Source organism: Cottoperca gobio, chromosome 16, assembly GCF_900634415.1.
Source record: "Cottoperca gobio chromosome 16, fCotGob3.1, whole genome shotgun sequence".
Lineage (NCBI taxonomy): Eukaryota > Metazoa > Chordata > Actinopteri > Perciformes > Bovichtidae > Cottoperca > Cottoperca gobio.
In genome coordinates this window covers 19,413,985-19,432,579 of record NC_041370.1, presented here as the reverse complement: position 1 = coordinate 19,432,579, position 18,595 = coordinate 19,413,985, and the positions used below count along the sequence as shown (strand labels likewise).

Here is an 18,595-nt window from a genome sequence, read left to right as displayed (position 1 = left end):
ATCAGTGTCAAAAAAGACAAATTAAATCTACTTTGAATGTTGTAAGAAAATAAAACGTCTAAGGTGAGGTTGAATACAATCAAATCAAAATTCAATTGTGCCAATACATGGCATAATCTGATAGCAGAAATCTGATCGGCATCATATTGCGTAATCTTGATTCAATGATGTGCGAGTTATTGCAATGAGTTTTGTCCTGCTCAGGCACACAATTTCTTATTTTCCTCTATCGATCGCTGCCTTGACCTCCCATCTCGTTATTGAAGTCTTCAGTATCTTTACTCTTGGCCTCATCTTGTTATCATTGTGACCTTTCCCTGAAAACTCAAGGATGAGATATGAGGCGCAGTAACGAGCCATATTTATCAAGTGGAATGTGTAACTGTGTTTAAATGTAGACTACGGGCAGTCACTGGGTTCATCAGAGCAGGTAAAGAGATGTTTCATTAAAATAGCTTTTGACACCTCCATAAGGCTCAACAGTGATGTCAGGCATTGAAAAACCCAAAGACAGCTAAAGTTACTACACCAAGGCCCTAGATCTCAGGCTTATTTAGTTCCAAATGTATTCACGATGACTGACCAAGCGAGAACAGCTAACACCAATCTCTGACACTCGTGCTTGTGGACCTTTAGCTATCAATTGTATCCAGATGAATGAGTTTATTTTTCAGCCTTGACTTGATTAGGCTGCATTCAACAGACCTATGCCTTTCCTATGCACTAGGAATAGTTTATATAGCAACTAGAATGCCAGTCAGTGGGCGTAGACCAAGGCTGTTTTCAAAACTGAAAAATAATGTAATCTGTTACAATGTTATGATCTAATACAGAAGTCTTCAACAGGGGGTCGTGACATTTTTGGTTGATTAGACAATTTTGTATTAAAAAAAGAAAGAAATTTCAACCAACAAACATATTGTAGCAAACGGATAAATGGAGGCAGAAGACATTATCTTTCAGTCAGCAATGCACACATTCAGTATTAATTGAATAGCTTAGTATTGAATGCACAATAACAGGGTAGCTATGTTTATACATGGCACTAGGCCCAGTTTAATATAAAACACAATGTTATACAATATAGTAGAGGGTCCCTGCTCCATCTCTCCATCAGTTTGGGGGTCCTTGGCCTGAAAAACATTGAAGACCCCTGATCTAATGGATTAGTTCTGAATCCCTGTTAAGCCATAGCTTTGTAAAAAGATAAACTTGGTAAAAAATGACAGTGCCCTGATGTATAGGCTCCCCACCTACCTATACTCATTTATCGTAGGGAGCCGGATGACCAATAATATTTATTTCTTACATGCAGTAAAAATAAATACACAAAGCACATGTTTTTCCTTAGTGTTTTCCTTACAAGAACAAGGTCATGTTTAAAGAAGTTTACTGGATTTTTCTGAAAAACTGTAAGACTCAAAGCTTCACTGGTGCTCTCAATAAGTGTTTCTTGTTCTATTCCAATTAAACATTTGGAAAGAAGGTTATTAAAGGGGTTGTGCAGTCATTCTCTGTGGACCGCTTCAATTAGTAAGTGCCACTGATTTGGAGAAGGTCATCTCTGCAATTATTTCCTTTTACTTTGTCTAATAAAACTCATCAAGACAGTCCTATCATACCTGCAGTCTAACCCGAAAGCTGTATAAAGGATTCTATGGGGGGAAAAAAAAGATAATTTCACTTGCTATTTGAGTATATTTTAAAAGTAATGTCAACATGCATTGAGACTTATTGTGACTTGACTCCACATAGGTTAACATGTATAAATAGCTTCATTACACTGATCCTAACTTATTACTTTTAATTCAAAATGAAGCAGGGTTGACTGACCAAAGTCTGGCCCAAGGACAAAAAAGGCAAATCTAGCAAAATGTAAAATGTGTCACTTATTTTTATAGAAATAGTACCTGAGCAATTAGTAATATCTGTATGTCATTTTTTGCTAAGTAAATAGTACAATAACATTGAAAAATAGTGTTCATTTGTTTGATTTTTGTTGTGAAAGTGTATTTAAAATAGTCTTTTGTGCGTTTATATGATCCTTGAGTAAACAGTTTTATTTTTATTTGTTTAAACCTCATCAAAATGTAAATGTATATTATTATAGTAGGAGTAGCCGTAGTAAAAGTAGTATATTAGTAGGAGTAGCAGCATCTTTGGTAGTAGCGGCAGTTGAATGTTGATGCGTGTATTGTCTTTCACAAAAGCTGCATTCTGTGTAGTCACGTGACCAGCTCGCTGTCTAATCACGTCGTTCAAATGATGTGACGCAGGAAATTCAAAGTTGGCAGCAACGTTTCTGTTGAGAGGTTTAACCTGTAGCATAATTTACTCCAGCCGAAGGCTTAGAAATCTTTTTAAAAGTTGTAAATATCCATGTTTTCATACGAGTGACGTGGGTTTTCACTCAGAATGGACGGTAAAGTCATAGGAACGGGTCCGTACAGGGCAACAAAGCTGGTGAGTCTGTTGGTAACGTTAGCAATGCACAAACAAATGTGACGTTGAAAAGCTTCATGCTAAGCTAAATGTGTGAAGTTTGCTTCATGTTAAGATAACTTACTTTCAAACTTAGTCGGGTTTAACGGTAATTACATTTAGCCAGCAGTCGTTTTACTTGTACTCTTGTAGGGAGTTCAAGCGTTATTAAAATCGTCCTGACAAAATAGGAAGGCTCGCAAAACAGCATTAAAAGTATGTTCAACAAAAGCAACTTTTGTGAAAAAAATTGGGCTCTGCCTTCAAGTGGGTAGACCGTAGCATCATAAACTCAATATGCTAAGTTTTGTCGTAACTGTTTCCCCAACTATGCCGCAATGTAATTTAGTATTTATTAAAACCTAATTTACAAGAATATACTAAGGTGTTTACACTTCGAGTAACTGCTGTGTTAATGCATCATGCGTCCTTTCATGTAAAAGCATCATACAAAACATACCATGTTGTTACTGGCTCGCTTGCTGTGGCTTGGAATCTTTAACCCCTTTTAACTCTAACACATTACTGCATAGGCTACATTATTGCAAATTGCAAAATCGAAAACATGCATTATTTATAGGCTATTCCTGTTGTAACATGCAATATCAGAACATGCATATATGTAAAGGCAAATGTGATTGTTAGTGAGTTAATTCACCCACCTGATGCTGTTTAAATGTTTCCTGTAAACCTCTTTCATACCAGACTCTTGGACTTGATTCAAAATGACTGAGAAAGGTGCAGGTGTTAATACTAATGTTAACATGGCTGTGTCCCAGGGAGCTGCCAGCATGCACAATAACAGGACCCTGAAACCAGAGCAGCTAAATGGAATTCAGCTGTTATTCATTTTATTATTTGCACCTGTGCCTTTCTTACTGTGATGTGTCAAAATGTCAAATAAAAAGATGGCCTGACACTCAGTGTCAAGACAATCTGTACTGGAAAGTCTAGTGCTGATCAGGAATGATGAAATGTAGACTTGATCGTACTATTTCTTTTATCCTTTTCCTGATTGGTTTCTGTGTCGTTCATTCAGCTAGAGTTAGGCTGAATGCAGTATATGCTATGTCATTGTAGGCTTCTGTCTATCCTGTTCGGCTTTTGTTACCTATCTGGTATTTTTATCAACCTCTTTGTACTTATATTAGTTTTATTCTATTTAACTATTACTCTCCAGTTTACTTCATATGTTCTTTTGCTGTAACAAGGTACATTTCCCCGTTGTGGGACTTATAAAGTTATAACATTTCGCTCTCTACACTAGTTTAGTTTGGGCTCAAGGCCAGCTTCTTGGCTTTTACTTGTCTTAAATGTTTACATTTGTCCCATTCCACAATTAGCTCTTTTCAAGATTCAGACCAGTAATTTGCTTCCTACAGTTTGATACTCTCCTTGGTTCTAATGATCTTGTGTAGCTGAATTCTCTGCCTGCATCTTTCTGCTCTTATCTCCATCATTCTTCTCCTGCCCATCTGGATACTTTGTGAGATCTGATCATCCATATAACCTTGGCACCATCCAAATCACTACGGGGAGATACTTCTATTTGTTGGGATGTCTGCCTACTTTTTGTTGACTAGATGAATGTGGCCTGGATCCTGTGTGTGATTTCAATCACTATTAAGAGAGACAGTGACTGTTGCATGCACAGATTTAGTGCTTCAACATAAATATAGTCTGAATGAAATGAGAGACAAATGCTAACAGCCTTCTTCACATTGAAAACAGGAACTTATAAAATGCTGCTATCTGGGCTCTATCAGCTGTGTACTTTGTTGATTAAGTTGGAGGGAAACATTTTTTTTCAATTGCGTATGTAATGGTTTTACAAGTGTTTCTGGCAAAATTATGATTTTGGCTTTTTTTACTGAATAAGATCTGATCTGTGAACACTAAAGTGAAATATTTACATGCGATATCTAACAGTATATTTCACTAGATTGCAAAGGAACACTCTTTGTCTGTGACACAGATTCTACAGCATTTGTCACACCACATTTTCTCCCTCTCTTTGTCACATATGTCTCCCATTTATGCAGTGGAATGAAACCATAAAACTCTTCCGTGGAGGCATGCCACTGAGAAGGCACTGGGCACACTTCCGCTACTATGATTGCAGTTTCACAGGATCTGAGGCAGTGGATTATTTGCATGAGCTGCTGAGGCGCAACTACAATTTTGGGCCTGAGGTGACTCGCTACCAAACTCTGCAGTTACTCAGGAAGTTCCTCAAGGCCCATGTCATTGAAGACATCAAAGGACGCCATGGGACCGAGGACTTTGAAGACAATGGCCATCTGTACAGGTGCTACTTTGTCATCCTGTACTGTCATTGATGTTAGTTGATACACCATTGGTGTTGTTGCTGCATCTTCACAGTTTTTCCCCCTTTTCAGCTGAGCCCATTGTTGTTGTCTTACTCTGCAGGTTCCCAACACTATCTCCCCTGAAGTCTTTCCCAACAAGGCCTCTGTTGAGAGACAGCCGTGACCTTCCCAGACTCATTCGTTGGGATGACTACGAAGAATTGCCTCAGCGGGAAAACAGTGCACCCCTGAAGTCTGCTGTCATGGTGGGAAAGAGACAGAGATGTTTCAGCTATTCCACTGCTTGCTTAGACTGTTGTATTGGATTGTTATGACACAGAGCTGTTGGTGTTTCTGCTCACTCAACGTAAGTCAAAAGTAACCTTTTCATTCATGTCTCTGTTCCTTTTTGATCAGACCTCAGATTTGTGGAATAAAAGGCACAGTGTAGCTATTGGGGATGTGCATGAGTGCAAGCTCATACGAAGGAAGGAGATCACTCCAAAGCAAGTGGACCACATCTGGAAATCCATGACAGCTGAGCAGTATGTAACCCTTTTACATCACTTTGTAAACACTTGCACCGTTCATGTTGTTTGTATCTTTATGCTCTAGATCAGTGGTTCCCAAACTTCTTTTATACCAGGCACCCCTTCATGGCATCTATATGCACAATAGGCTGTTCTGCAGCCATAGATTTAATATTAATATATAATGTTATGTTTTATGAAATCAGTGGAGTCAGTCTAAAGGGGGCTTTGCAGATTTATAGTAGTATAATCTAGTATATATAATATTAACATAAAATGTTAATTATTACATTTTTCTTCAAAATTAAAGTGGCTTATATTTAAGATGAACAAGTTCAAACAAAACAAAACTGTTAGTTGTTTGCTGTAGACTCACTGACGGAGCATTGTTGTCTTGTTTTTAAGTAGAGCTGATGGAGCCACATCACACATGTATGCAATACCACAGTGAATGTGGACAGTGATGTATATTTGTTTTCCACAAGCAGCAAAAACCTCCCCGTTAGGACATTAGCCGCCCCCAGGGTGACGCGGGACCACTGCTCTACACACTTGATGCCAACTCTGTTGTTTTAGTTTACAGAGGGTGTTGGGCCTGAAGTCATTGGATGGAGTTTTAAACCTAACGCATGTGAACGGCAAGCACATCGTTCATAACGTGTTCAGCGTTAATAAGGCGGGCATAGTCGTGTTGGAGAACAAAGCCGGTATGATGCATTTGATTCATATTTTGAAAAAAGCAATTGTTTTGTTGCAACTCAAACATTATGACTGACATATCTCCTTTTGCATCTCCAGAGGACATGCCGTATTGGGTGGTATCAGCAATGAAATGCCTCGCCAATTGTAAGTATACATTTCATGCTCATTCTCAAAATGACTTAACAAAACAAAAATGACAATCTGCTTTGGAACTGCAGTGGGTCAAAGTACCTGAAGGACATAAGTAAAATCTCTAAAACAATGAATTAAGCCTGTGAGCCTGAAGCTGAAGCTTAAACTGATCATTTGAAAGAAGGTGCCATATTTTCCAGATGGTTGATATCAATATTAACTGTGGCTAACTGTAGGTTTCTCATTGTGTGTATGAAGCACTCAAAACTGCATCCGTCTTCTTCCTCAGGGCCTAATGGGAATGGAAGCAAACAACCAGTGTATCCGGGTTTCGAGAGGGATGTTCTGAAAACAGTAGCAGATTACTTTCAGAGGCTCAAAGAACCGCTGCTCACTTTCCATCTATATGAAGTTTTTGTCAACATTCTCAGTGAGTGCTTCATCATGTGGATCTACGGATATTTGTACGCTGTGTGTCTGCCCTCAGGCGTAGGACTCTTCACCTTATGTCTCTGCAGGTCTGCTGCAGGATCAGGAGGTCGCCACTGAAGCCTTGCAAGTCAGCTGTCTCTTACTGCCACCGGCCAACCGAAGACGCCTCCATCTTTTACTGCGTCTCATGGCCCGGGTCTGCCAGAACCCCCACCTGCCTCCACTCAATGACTTCATCACTACCTGCACACTGGTACACAAACCTAACAGTTATTACTACGAATTCAAATAGGAGTAGGATTGTTGGGAAATCCCAAACAAACTATTTTATACAGATATGATAAATAATTAATACAACCGTTTTATTAAACGTTTTTATATTGTGTAAGAGAGGTTTCGTTTGCCATTGTTTGTATTGGATTTTGAAAGGTGAACACCTCTGACTCGGTCTCCAAGGGAAAAAAACATGCAGGCGTCGTGGCAGAGAGAAGCTGTGGGGGGTTTGTCCAGAATCCTTGCTGCCTATTAAAAGTCAATAGGAGGGGAACAATCATTTCTGGATTACAGAACGGTCTGAACCTGCGGTACATATAGTAAGAGGGTTCCTAGCGATAGACCTATGACTGCAAAAATAGTGTTTGTTGCAGCTTTATTGCAGTAAAATTAAATTTGGAGCTTCATTCATAACGTTGACATCAACAAATCAACATTTAAATGCTGCGTATTTTCTTTTCTTTTTTCTTGTCTATGATTATTAGAAATTCGAAATTTTCTGAAAAAAAGATAAATGTAATTGTTTCCAAAATTCACAACATGTTTTAATATAATGAAACCTTCTGCTTGCACTGACAAGTTATATTCATATTCTTATATTCATGAAAGTTAATTTAATAAAATAAAAAAAGATCACTTTATTCATATTGAGGATTTTGTTTAAAGATAAAAAAAAATGGGGGATTGCATAAAATATGACTCAGACATTTGAAGCTTCATTCAAAAAACCTAAATAGAAGATTTGACTGTAAAACCAAAACAAACAAAAAGACTACGGTACAGCCCTCGATGCTACGTACACCAGCAATATAGAATCATCTGAACTTAGCCTCCAGAACCGGCACATCTAATATTGATGTTTTATCAGCAACTCAGACTATATTAAATATATATTTTGCTGTATAGGTAATACTTGAAGGCTCAAAGCGAGCCCAGTCTGTAACCCTGCATATAACATTTAAATATTAAAAGCTTCATTAAGGCGGTGTGGGGTCCGAGGCTATAACTGGATTTATTGTTTATTGTAATGTAATTTGTATAGTTGGTGCTTACTGTAGCTGGAAGTTGGTTGCTCACCCTCCTGTTGTGCTCTCTGTCCAGATGGTGCAGATGTTCTCACACTGCGTTCTGGGCTCAGTGGATGAGATGGACTTGGACGAGCTGCTTTCCACCAAACTGGTGACCTTCATGATGGAGCACCACAACACCATCTTCCAGGTTCCTTCCAAGCTGCGCTGCCAGGTCCAGGAGCACCTGTCCCACCTCAAAAGAGTCCAAGTCAGTACACTCTCTGCACTTACAATTCATTAATGAATGAGTCCATGTGTACGGAGCCTTATCTGCATCATTTGTGAAGACAATGTACCGGATTGGTTCCATCCTTTTGCCAAACACAAAGCGTGGTGAAGTGGTACAGTCACGGGTAAATGTAGACATTAAAGACGCATAAAATCGAGATATTACATAAATGTTAATGTGAGTAGAATTAGAAGTAGAGTGTCCCATCTGGCAAAATTACTTCTTGCATTTTGCATCTGTTCCAACACCTACATTGGATGTTTTCATTTTGCTGTATTTGCAACGTCTCTGGGCGTTTCTCTGCCCTCGCTCTGCCTCTGCCTCCAGCTGTCACCGCTCGGCCTCTGCTCCACCTGCCTGGCACTGTAATTGGTATCGTCTCAGTTGGAAGCTTGAGAAGCTAAATTCTTCTGTTTGGAAACTAAAATACTCTGCCCATTAAAGCGTCTCGTGCTAATTTAAACAAGAGTCATGTGTGGCGTTGCAGCATCAGAGCTGACACAGGCCGATCAACAGTTTTCTCAGATGTTGTGCCTGCTGTAGTCAGAGGGCTCCTTCTCCTTTTATTGTATTCCTCTGTGCCGTTTGTTCATATTGATGTGTGCATGTGTTTTCTTTTGGCAAGCACATCAGAAAATGTAGAACAGTATGTATTGACAGTCAACATTGTTTGGCCTAGAAATGATTGATTTGATCTTTTAGTCCAACAGTGGAAGCATCGTAAGTCAGTTCCTACGGTTACTTATTGAAAGTGTTTTTTGCATTAGAACTTTTGGCCTTGAGTTGTATTGTGTGCTCATGATAGTTACTAATGAGGATGCAGTACATTTCCTTTACGTCAAGCAAATATCCAGAATATCATAGTTTGTGTCACACAGTGTATCACTAAATATGTTAATTAATCATAATAATCGAGTCCTCTGTGTCTACCATCAGATCAAATACGCAGGTTCAGACACAGACTTCAGTGCATCTCCAGCTTTTTGTAAACAGATCCGCAGGATGGAGTCTGAGGATCAGAAGGTGATAGGAACCCAGACCCCCCTGCAGGCGCTGCTGGAAGGCCTGATTGCAGACAAAGAACTTCCTGCCAAGGACAAGAGGAAAAGGCTCAAACAGGTACAGCTACACTAATGTGCTAAAAGAGAAATGCCTCTTTGAAGTCGTGAAGGGCAAACACAGCAACATCACACTGCTCTTGATCAAAATGTACTTATGAATGTGTTTATACATTCATGTCTTTGCTGTTCATGTACAGTTATGATGCATATCCTCCCTTTTTCAGTTCCAGAGGTCGTACCCAGATGTCTACCACAATCGACTTCCCACCGAGGAAAGCAAAGCTGCTGTAGTGCCTGAGAAAACCCCACGACTCAAACCTCATCTCATGTTTTTCAACCTCAAGAAACCCTTCCAGCCGTTCCAGAGGAGCTGGAGCTTTAGGGCGTGATCAGGCTGTACACACAACTCATGAGACGAGGAACAATGTGGCTGTAATGATGCTTTGGGCATACAATTAATGTTAAAAATAATTACTTGGCTGTTAATTAGCACTGTTGAACTAAGATAATAATTTAAAGGGTCAGTTCACACAAATACACATAATGGTAGTAATAATAATAACACACCTACACTGACTCTTAGTGAATTGACCCTTTTCACATTACATTTTTACTGTGTTGCTAGAAAACTTGAGCAAAGTATAGGAAACGATGCACTGACGCTAAAAGAACCACTGATGTTTCTTAAAATGAACTAAAATAGTTGTACATTTTTTACTAAGATACTTTATGTTAGAAAGATCTATTAAGTGACTGACATTGCCCTCCCTATAACTTCATTGAATGAAATGCATTTCAAAAGTATTACTAAGTTATTAGAGGTTGCGAAAACTTAATGATCAAAGGGCGTCCTACTCTTGAAACATTTGTATATAGTTTTCTACTGTAACACATGTTCAGATACATTTCTTGGCATGAAATAGCCTTCAAACAGATTATGTAATTTCATGAGATTGACTCTTGCAATGCAGAAATGCATTTAATTTTACATTATGAATACTGTTTATGTAGAATGGTCATTATGATGTTGAATCTAGGCAACTCCAAGCTTAATCTAAAATGTATATTTTTTATATTTGTCAGTTGAAACTGGAGAAGGCAGTTTATTTGTAGCATTATTGGGCAGAAATTCCATAATAACATTTTAGCGTATTGTGTTTAAAGTGGTACTACACGGTATGTTGTTTTCTGGAAAAGGCAAAAAAACAAAGCGGCAGACCTTGAGAATAAAGCTCTCATCCAGCATCTCTGTCCGTATTTGTATCAGGATATTATCGAAGGCACGTACAAGCGCATTAATATTTGCAGAACAATAATAGGAACGCTCTCTCTCTGAGATCACGTGTGATTGGAAGTTGAGTTTTCGCTCAGTCCACTTGAGTTACAATATGCTGAAAGGTTATTATGGAACCTTTGCCCAATGATGCCAAAAATATATGGCCTACAGTATCTCCGCTTTAATATCAATGAACATATCAAGGGCTTGCTAAGAAAGGGAGTGTGTTACTTGTTACAGAGTAACTGAGAAGCTCTACTTGAGCTTTATCCATATCTCTATAATTGCATTTGTAACTGCAAAAAATACCTCACAAATGAGGGGAAAGCTTCAAGGCCAGGGGGAAATGTAGTTTAAATTTGCTATAAGAAAAGTGTACAACTACACTTAATAATTTGTATATATGTATATGCTGAATCATAATCTCAGAAGAAGGAAGGAAAGCAAAATCAAACATTTCACTTGTTACAAAATGTCCTTTCTCTCTAAGCCCTCCTTCCACCTTACCTGACGGGTCCTGCTGTACGTGCACTCTTAAAACAACTCATTCCATGTTTTATTCTGGATATAAGAACTCTTTTCTTGATGCATGTCTTTCATGGTTTTTCAATGTCATTTGTTATTTTCTGTTACCAGAGGCCGGCACTACGAAGCAAGTTCAACAGACCAGGATATCTTTGTTGACTTAACTAACCCTCACAACCGCGATCCCGCTAAGCGGTCCTACGACAGTGGTTCTCAACTCGGTGAGTGAACCCAGATGTTCTCCGTCTGGCTATGAGCGCGTTCACATAAAAGGGGCGGGGTTTGACAAACGGGTACAAGTGTGCTGTCAGCAGCGCGTCATATTGCACAAATGAAGCGTAAACTACTTTAATAAACAAATGCGTAGAAGTTAAACACTTAATCCGGGCTATAAAGTAACAGTTTACTATACTACTATAATTACATTAGTCTATTCTATTAAATGAAGGAGTTACTTAGACCAAATTATTATCATACAAGCCATAAGAATACATGCAATACTTTCAGCGGCAACCCCGGCTGTGTAAAACTCATGGGAGCAAATAAAAACATCATTCAAATCTGTAAGCAGACGTGCTTTCATATATTGATAATCACCCACAGCAGACAGTCTGGGACTGTCGGCAAACGACCCAGACGTGTTGCACAGCAGCTGACGGCTCAAGAAGCTGACATACAGTGAATATATATATATATATATATATATATATATATATATATAAAAGCATATATATATTTATATTTGTATATAAAAGCATATATATATTTATATTTGTATATAAAAGCATATATATATTTATATTTGTATATAAAAGCATATATATATTTATTTGTTATTTGCCCCCAAGTCCGTTTCACACCACAGGGGTGCAACTGAACAATAAGACTAAAATATTGCCATTCACACCATAAGAATACATCCAAGCAACACATTAATATTACGGAATAAACACATGTAATTATAGATACACGCCCTATACGGAGCAGTGATATTATAAACTTGTTAATTTACGCATTCACACAGTTGGAAATAGTTGACCAGCTCTTCTTACTCCATTTGGCTGTTTAGACTGTTGCTTTTAGCCTGGATTATGATTTAATACACCTTATAACTTCATAATATTTTACGATCCGCGCACCAAGCTGTGATTAGTCAGCAGACGGTGTTTTTACACGAGTTGATCTTTAATCCCAGAACCACCGCCGTAGGTCTGAAGACCCAGCAGGGTTAACCTGCTTGGTAGTACATGTCTCTGCTGTTCTGTCATCACGTTGTATTTCACTTAATTTTAGACTTTGAATTGTTTATTTTTATAATGACTACGTGCTGATATTCCTATATGGATTTTCTCTAAATGCACTTGAACAAATGTATTAATGCTGGAATAACTGTTACACTTGAATTGCTGCTCTGTGCTGGAAAAATTCAAAAGGATGATAATGAATTAACATTGATACTGATTTTTCTATAAATATTGTAATTGTCAAATGTAACCGTGTTGTTCCTCGTTCTTGGCTGTTATGTGCAGTTGCACATGAGGCACATGCAGGGAACATGAGTTGAAATGAGACAAACATTTACATGCATCCTCCTGTCAAGGATTGGGATCTGAATGAGTGCTTTAGTGTGACAGCACAAGAGATGCAAGTCATCCTACACATTACAACACTTTGGAGTCATCACCGCAGATATAATGCTGGCACAAGTCAATGATTATAGAAAAGTGAGACCATGATAGTGGAAATAGTGGGCGTGTTGGAAATGTTGTGTGACAAAAGCCGTCAACAGCTTGTATTTTATATTTGCCTCGGTGTTGCTACCACAGCATTGTTCAGCGTTCGGTTGTAAAAGGCACACGAAGAAGTTGGCTGTACAGTTTTTCCGCTAAGTACGTTCTTTTTTCTTTTCTTTTTAAGCAGGGTATTTGCAAACCAAAATTAGCATTAATATCACAGTACACGTGAATTACCGACGCACCTGGGCAACCTGGATCCGCCGGTCCTCGCTCCTGTTTATCTCTACCCTTCAGTCCAAATGGTCACTTCTGGCTTCAAAAACGACAAAGTTGAGGCTTCAAAGCGGTGACTTCAGTGGCTAAGTCTTCTTTGTTCATACAGTATATGGACTTAACTCAAACATATCATTTGGTGCAGTCATGGAACCACACATTTTAAAAAGCTACTGAACTACAACACCCATAATGTAGCCATCACTAATGAATGCATGTCTCTCAGGTCTTAGTTAGTAGCAGGATAATGACTCTGGATATTATCTGTGGCTAATAATGTGGTAATATGGAAACGTGTGAAATGATCACAGGACTCTAATGAATAGTGAGGTCTGTGGTCATTATGCTTTACGGTATTATCATGGATTAATATTCCAGGCTGCAGTTAGTGCAGTAGGTGTTCCATTCAGGGTGACTGGGAATAACCGACATCTTAGGAAAAGGAATTAACTCCATCATAGGGGACCTCTTCAGCCTTCTTCGTAAGCCATGAGGACAAGACCTGAATACAAAGCTGCCGATTTGCTGTCATGCATCACGATTGTATAACTGGCATAATGTACAGCTGCTGACAGGGCGTCACACGCAAACTACAATGGCACTCGGAGAGCGCAGACCTCCGCCAAGGCCAATGGTGATCCTCCGATGGTCCGAAGTAAGGAAGTTGTTCTTCCGACTTCGGTGTGTTCACAAACTTTAAGTCGTAATGTGAAAACAACACGGAGGCTACAAAGATGTGTTGTATTTTATTTATAACATGTCTCGTGGCTGTTTCCAAGTTGGTGTTCCGACGTAAATCTTTTTAGTCTGATTATACCAACACCACATGAATGCAGCACAAATGCCCTATCTCGCAATGTTAAAAACATGTGAAACATAACTCCTGTATTAGCTCCGTGATTCAGATCTGCTCCAAAATGTAATGGGTTTATTCTTGGTCCATGCTACACACGACCACAAAGCTTCATAACAAGAAATCCTGCTGACAAACATCAGCTCCTTGGCTGAGGTGACCTTATTAAGCCAAATTGACAGCGAAGGGAAAGAAAGAAAATTCTAAATATTTACACTCCTAACATCAATCCAATTTTCCTAAATACTGTCGTTAGCACTTATTGACTAATTCTGCAGTTTTTGTTAGCTCCCTGCTATGGCTAAGTGTTGGTACTGAATGCTCCAGATCTTGGATAAAGCTGGACTCGGGTCCTCACTGTATGTCATGTGTTTCCTTTGTGTGCAGTTTACACTCACTTATAGACTAGATTGCCAATAGGGCAATTACTCTTGATGTTTTTTTGAGGCGAGCTAAAGTTTGACATTGTTCTTCTGCAGTTGTGAGGCTGTCAAAGCCGCATGCGCACATACAAACATGTTTGGTATAATGTAAATCAGCCCAAGCTGTCCAGTTTGAAAGTCCACGCTGTTTCCCTAATGCTTTTCTGGGAATAGACATGTAGCTGTGTGCCGTAGTAATTATTTGGAAGGCTTTTTGCTCTAGACCTGAAAGCAATGCATCACAGGGATTAAGAAAATCCTGTCGTACATGTCATTTTGTCCCAATATAAAGTGCAGAAAAAATGTTTTATATATATATTTTATGAAATATTGGTTGCCAGTTTTCCTAGCGCTGCCAACACTAATTTGTTGGATTAAGTCTACTCCTGCTGCTCCAATGTTCGTTTTTGCCAGCAACAGAAACATGATGTTGGAAGTTAAATTCACTTATCCTAAATTAAAGACCCTGTCACATATCTGTATGACAGAAACGTATGCCGGCGCATTCGAAAATCTGTCAGAGTCCAAATACGTCCAACTTTTCATCGGATCGGAAAAGTGAACGTATACAGATACACATGTCTAACCTATTGATAGAGTATCACTTACTTATACATAATGTATCAGACGAATACCCAACGAATGCATAACGTATACAAAAATATGTTGTTTGACATACGTATAATAATTAGTTATGTATACGTCAGCTACAACACCACTGTGGAAAAGATGGACGTATTTGGACTCTGACACATTTTGAGCTACTTTTCATATACGCCGGCATGTTTCTGCCATACGGGACTGTGTGACAGGGCCGTATGTCTGCCGTGTTCGGCGTAACGTTTGCGTCCTTCAAGCGATCACAACTTACCCTTAATTTATATCAACGTATTGCCGATATTTCATATGCGCTGGCATACGTTTCTGTCATACGGATATGTGTGACAGGGCCTTAAGGGGAAAAATAAATTTGTTTACACACTAACTGTGTCTCCACTAATCATTCATTAATTATAATGACAAGAGCACAAACATTCACACCATGATGTTCACCTGCTCTGCAGAGAGGCAGGAAAACAATTTTCTGCTACTTTATTTCGACTACTGGAGGCATCATACATGTTACTGTCGGCACAAACTGATGCAAACACAGGTGCAGAGGAATGTAACATTCAAAGCATGTCATTTTCTGGAAAGTTAGGAAGAGAATATATTTTTAATGCAGCAGCTTTCTATTCATTTAACAGGCAGCTAAATGTATAAGCTATGAGGCAGACAGACACGTTAAACATGAAGTAAATTAGGAATGTTAAAGGTTCAGGAAATGAATAGTGGCTTATATGTCATGTGAAATGCTATAATACACACACTTGGTGATGAGCAAACCTTTTCAATCCGGTGCTCTATTCTTTTGGATTTTATCTCTGGTCTGCACAGCTGCTTGGTGAAGCCAAACTTGAATCTATTCTCGCTCCATCAATGTGAATTAGATAACTGCAAATTAAGAGAAACATGAGGCTACGCTGTGTGTACGTGGGTAGAGTGAGCAACATGTTTATAAGTGAGTGAGATGTCTTTAAATCTACGTGTTGATTACTGCGTCGAATGTTTTTCTGCTGTATGAGCAAGAGTGCTTTTTGTCTTTTCCTTTTGTGGCGAAGACAACACAACGTGAGAGGCTCTACGCTTCTGTGCTGATCTCAAACTGTCAGTGTAAGATTAGCATTAATAAGCCAACCTTTCCTCATGAGAGAGAAATAACAAAGCATTATGTATTAGAGGGCAACAAAAACAAACATGAATTGAAATGAAGTGTTACTTGCGTATTCTTCCCGTATTTCTTTAATGAAAGCAGAATCCTTTCATTTGTTTTTAATGAAAAGAGAGATGAAAAATCCCACAGGTTGCTGGACTTGAATGTGAAGAAGAAGAAAAACAGGCAATGGCCCTGACGTCTGCAGGATTCATTCAGGCTCATGTTGAACGACCTCGGATGCTAAACCTACTGGTCCGTGTCAGTGCCACTCAGATATCTGCCAACGTCAGACAGAACCGCAAGAGTGGGGAATGTCAAACAGTCGCACCAGAGGATTAATGTGATCATATTTTCAGGAAAATTATCATTTAGTACAAATAAGTGTAAATGTGTCATCTGAATTTCTTTTTACTCCTATTACATAATTAAATTACAACACAAGCCCAACTGGAAGCCTGTTTATATTCTGCATGAAAACATTGAAGGTCATAAGCAAAGCTCATTTAATGAATAATTGATGCATTTGAAGCTTTCGTATCTCTCGTGCGTGCGACAGCACAGACTAAAACCAAATGCTCACTAAGTGTCACAAAATGGTCAAATTATCGTACGCTACAGCACTTTTTAAAATATTTTATCGTGCAGATGGCAGAACGATACGATAATTATCGTATATATCTGGCAACACTGGACAGAAAACATAAGTAATGAGTATTCTGGTTTACATTTTAGTAAAGTAAAGGCCCTGTCACACATCCGTATGGCAGAAACGTATGCCGGCGCATATGAAATATCGGCAATAGGTTGATATAAATTAAGGGTAAATTGTGATCGTTCGAAGGACGCAGACGATACGCCGAACACGCCAGACATACGGCCCTGTCATATCCGTATGGCAGAAACATACCGCCGTATATGAAAAGTAGATCAAAATTTGTCCAAATACGTCCAACTTTTCCACAGCGGTGTTGTAGCTGACGTATAGATAACGTATACATAATCGAATTATTATACGCATAGTCAAACATTAATAGCGTATCACTTACTTATTTAAAACGTATCAGAGCGTCTGGCCAACGGAGCTGGAAAAGTGCCATCTGGTTCACGTCATGCTGATGCTGGAGAACGGCTAGAATGCTGAACGCTAGCTGTACTGTAGAAACACGTTTAATAAGTTACTCCGTCGTCAGGCATCATCTTAACATAAGGGTAGGAATAGGGTATCCACTCGTTATCAATACATTGGCTGTAGGATTCACCGTCGGCCGACGTAGCCTATATCTAACGTACCTCTAACGTAGTCACGTAGGTATTCACGTAGGTAAGTATTCACATACGTATTCCGTATTCACGTATATCTAACGTAACGTAACTTATGTGTAACGTCTGCATATCGTCGGGTACGTCCGGTAATTTTGAACATGCTCAAAACATCAGCGTTCAACAACGCACCCCAGCGTAACACAGTGAGTTCTTAATGAATACTACTTATACCTTACCTTATATCTACGTAAACCAGCGTGTTGCCCATATTTTGTATACGCCATATTTTGTATACGTTATGCATTCGTTGGGTATTCGTCTGATACATTATGTATAAGTAAGTGATACTCTATCAATAGGTTAGACATGCGTATCTGTATATGTTCACTTTAACCGATTCGATAAAAAGTTGGAAGTATTTGGACTCTGACAAATATTCATATGCACCGTCATACGTTTCTGTCATACGGAGATGTGTGACAGGGCCTTAAGGTATGTAAGAGAGAGATGAGACTCCAGATGCACCACGTGTTATATGTACCCAGGACTGCTGTATAATGAATCCCTTTAGATCTTAATTTGGAGGCTCGTTGTCGATTGTTTATTATTATTACTATAGGTAACGCCCCCTAAACACTATATCAAGGCAGATGTTGTGCCGTGTGCAAATAACTGACACATACCCAGGAGTTGTGAAGATGCCACCAAAATGTCTAAATATAGTGAAATGCAGGTAGTGTTAAATAAAATTAACAAAGTAAAGGAGATTTCAGTACTAGAGTTTTTATAGTCTTAATTAGAATCAATGGACTAATATTTATTGAATAATCCAATCATTATATATTACTTTAAAACATATCATTTTAATTTGATTATATGATATTCATGCATTATTTTATGTTCCTCAAATGTAATACTTTCATTGGACCCTGAAAAGTAGATGTGTTTTTCTTGGTTGAGTGCTCTCGACTACAAAAAAATAAAAATAAGTGGATTGTGGATGTGAACAAAAATAAGAGGACATTAGTTATTATATCGCTTCCTGCGTGATGCCCAATGTCTCGTTTCCTTTGTGTTACTTTGATTGTCTTGCTAATGCTTCTAAACCCACAACTCGCCTTCATTCAAGGGAAATGGAAGAGACTAGCTGCAGTTGAGATACAATCCACCATAGTTAACATGAATCTTACGAGAATGAACACGAGGTTCTGTCTTCTGAAGGAAACACACCTGACAACGTTTGAACGACAAAAACTTTAAACAAAATCAATC

General features: G+C 38.7%; 1 protein-coding gene across 2 annotated transcripts; it reads left to right on the top strand.

Annotated features, from left to right (window-relative positions):
* Positions 1 to 2,281: 2,281 nt before the first annotated feature.
* LOC115021849 (DEP domain-containing protein 1B) lies at positions 2,282 to 11,694 on the top strand. Of its 2 annotated transcripts, XM_029452568.1 has the most exons (12): positions 2,282 to 2,463; positions 4,524 to 4,789; positions 4,912 to 5,056; positions 5,208 to 5,335; positions 5,897 to 6,027; positions 6,119 to 6,166; positions 6,444 to 6,584; positions 6,673 to 6,839; positions 7,961 to 8,137; positions 9,095 to 9,277; positions 9,444 to 9,645; positions 11,132 to 11,694. In XM_029452568.1, the coding sequence occupies exons 1-11, from the start codon at positions 2,416 to 2,418 to the stop codon at positions 9,606 to 9,608; spliced, it is 1,599 nt and encodes a 532-aa protein (XP_029308428.1). In that variant the 5' UTR covers positions 2,282 to 2,415; the 3' UTR covers positions 9,609 to 9,645; positions 11,132 to 11,694. The 2 variants fall into 2 exon arrangements, with proteins under 2 accessions (XP_029308428.1, XP_029308427.1); XM_029452567.1 differs by having other exon boundaries at positions 9,444 to 11,694.
* The last annotated feature ends 6,901 nt before the right edge of the window (positions 11,695 to 18,595 follow it).

Excerpts from the sequence above, each read along its gene's own strand:
- LOC115021849 (XM_029452568.1), top strand. The coding sequence starts at position 2,416 with ATGGACGGTAAAGTCATAGGAACGGGTCCGTACAGGGCAACAAAGCTG. Across the intron at positions 6,167-6,443 it reads AATGAAATGCCTCGCCAATT|GGCCTAATGGGAATGGAAGC; the intron begins GTAAGTATACAT and ends CTTCTTCCTCAG. Across the intron at positions 8,138-9,094 it reads CCCACCTCAAAAGAGTCCAA|ATCAAATACGCAGGTTCAGA; the intron begins GTCAGTACACTC and ends GTCTACCATCAG.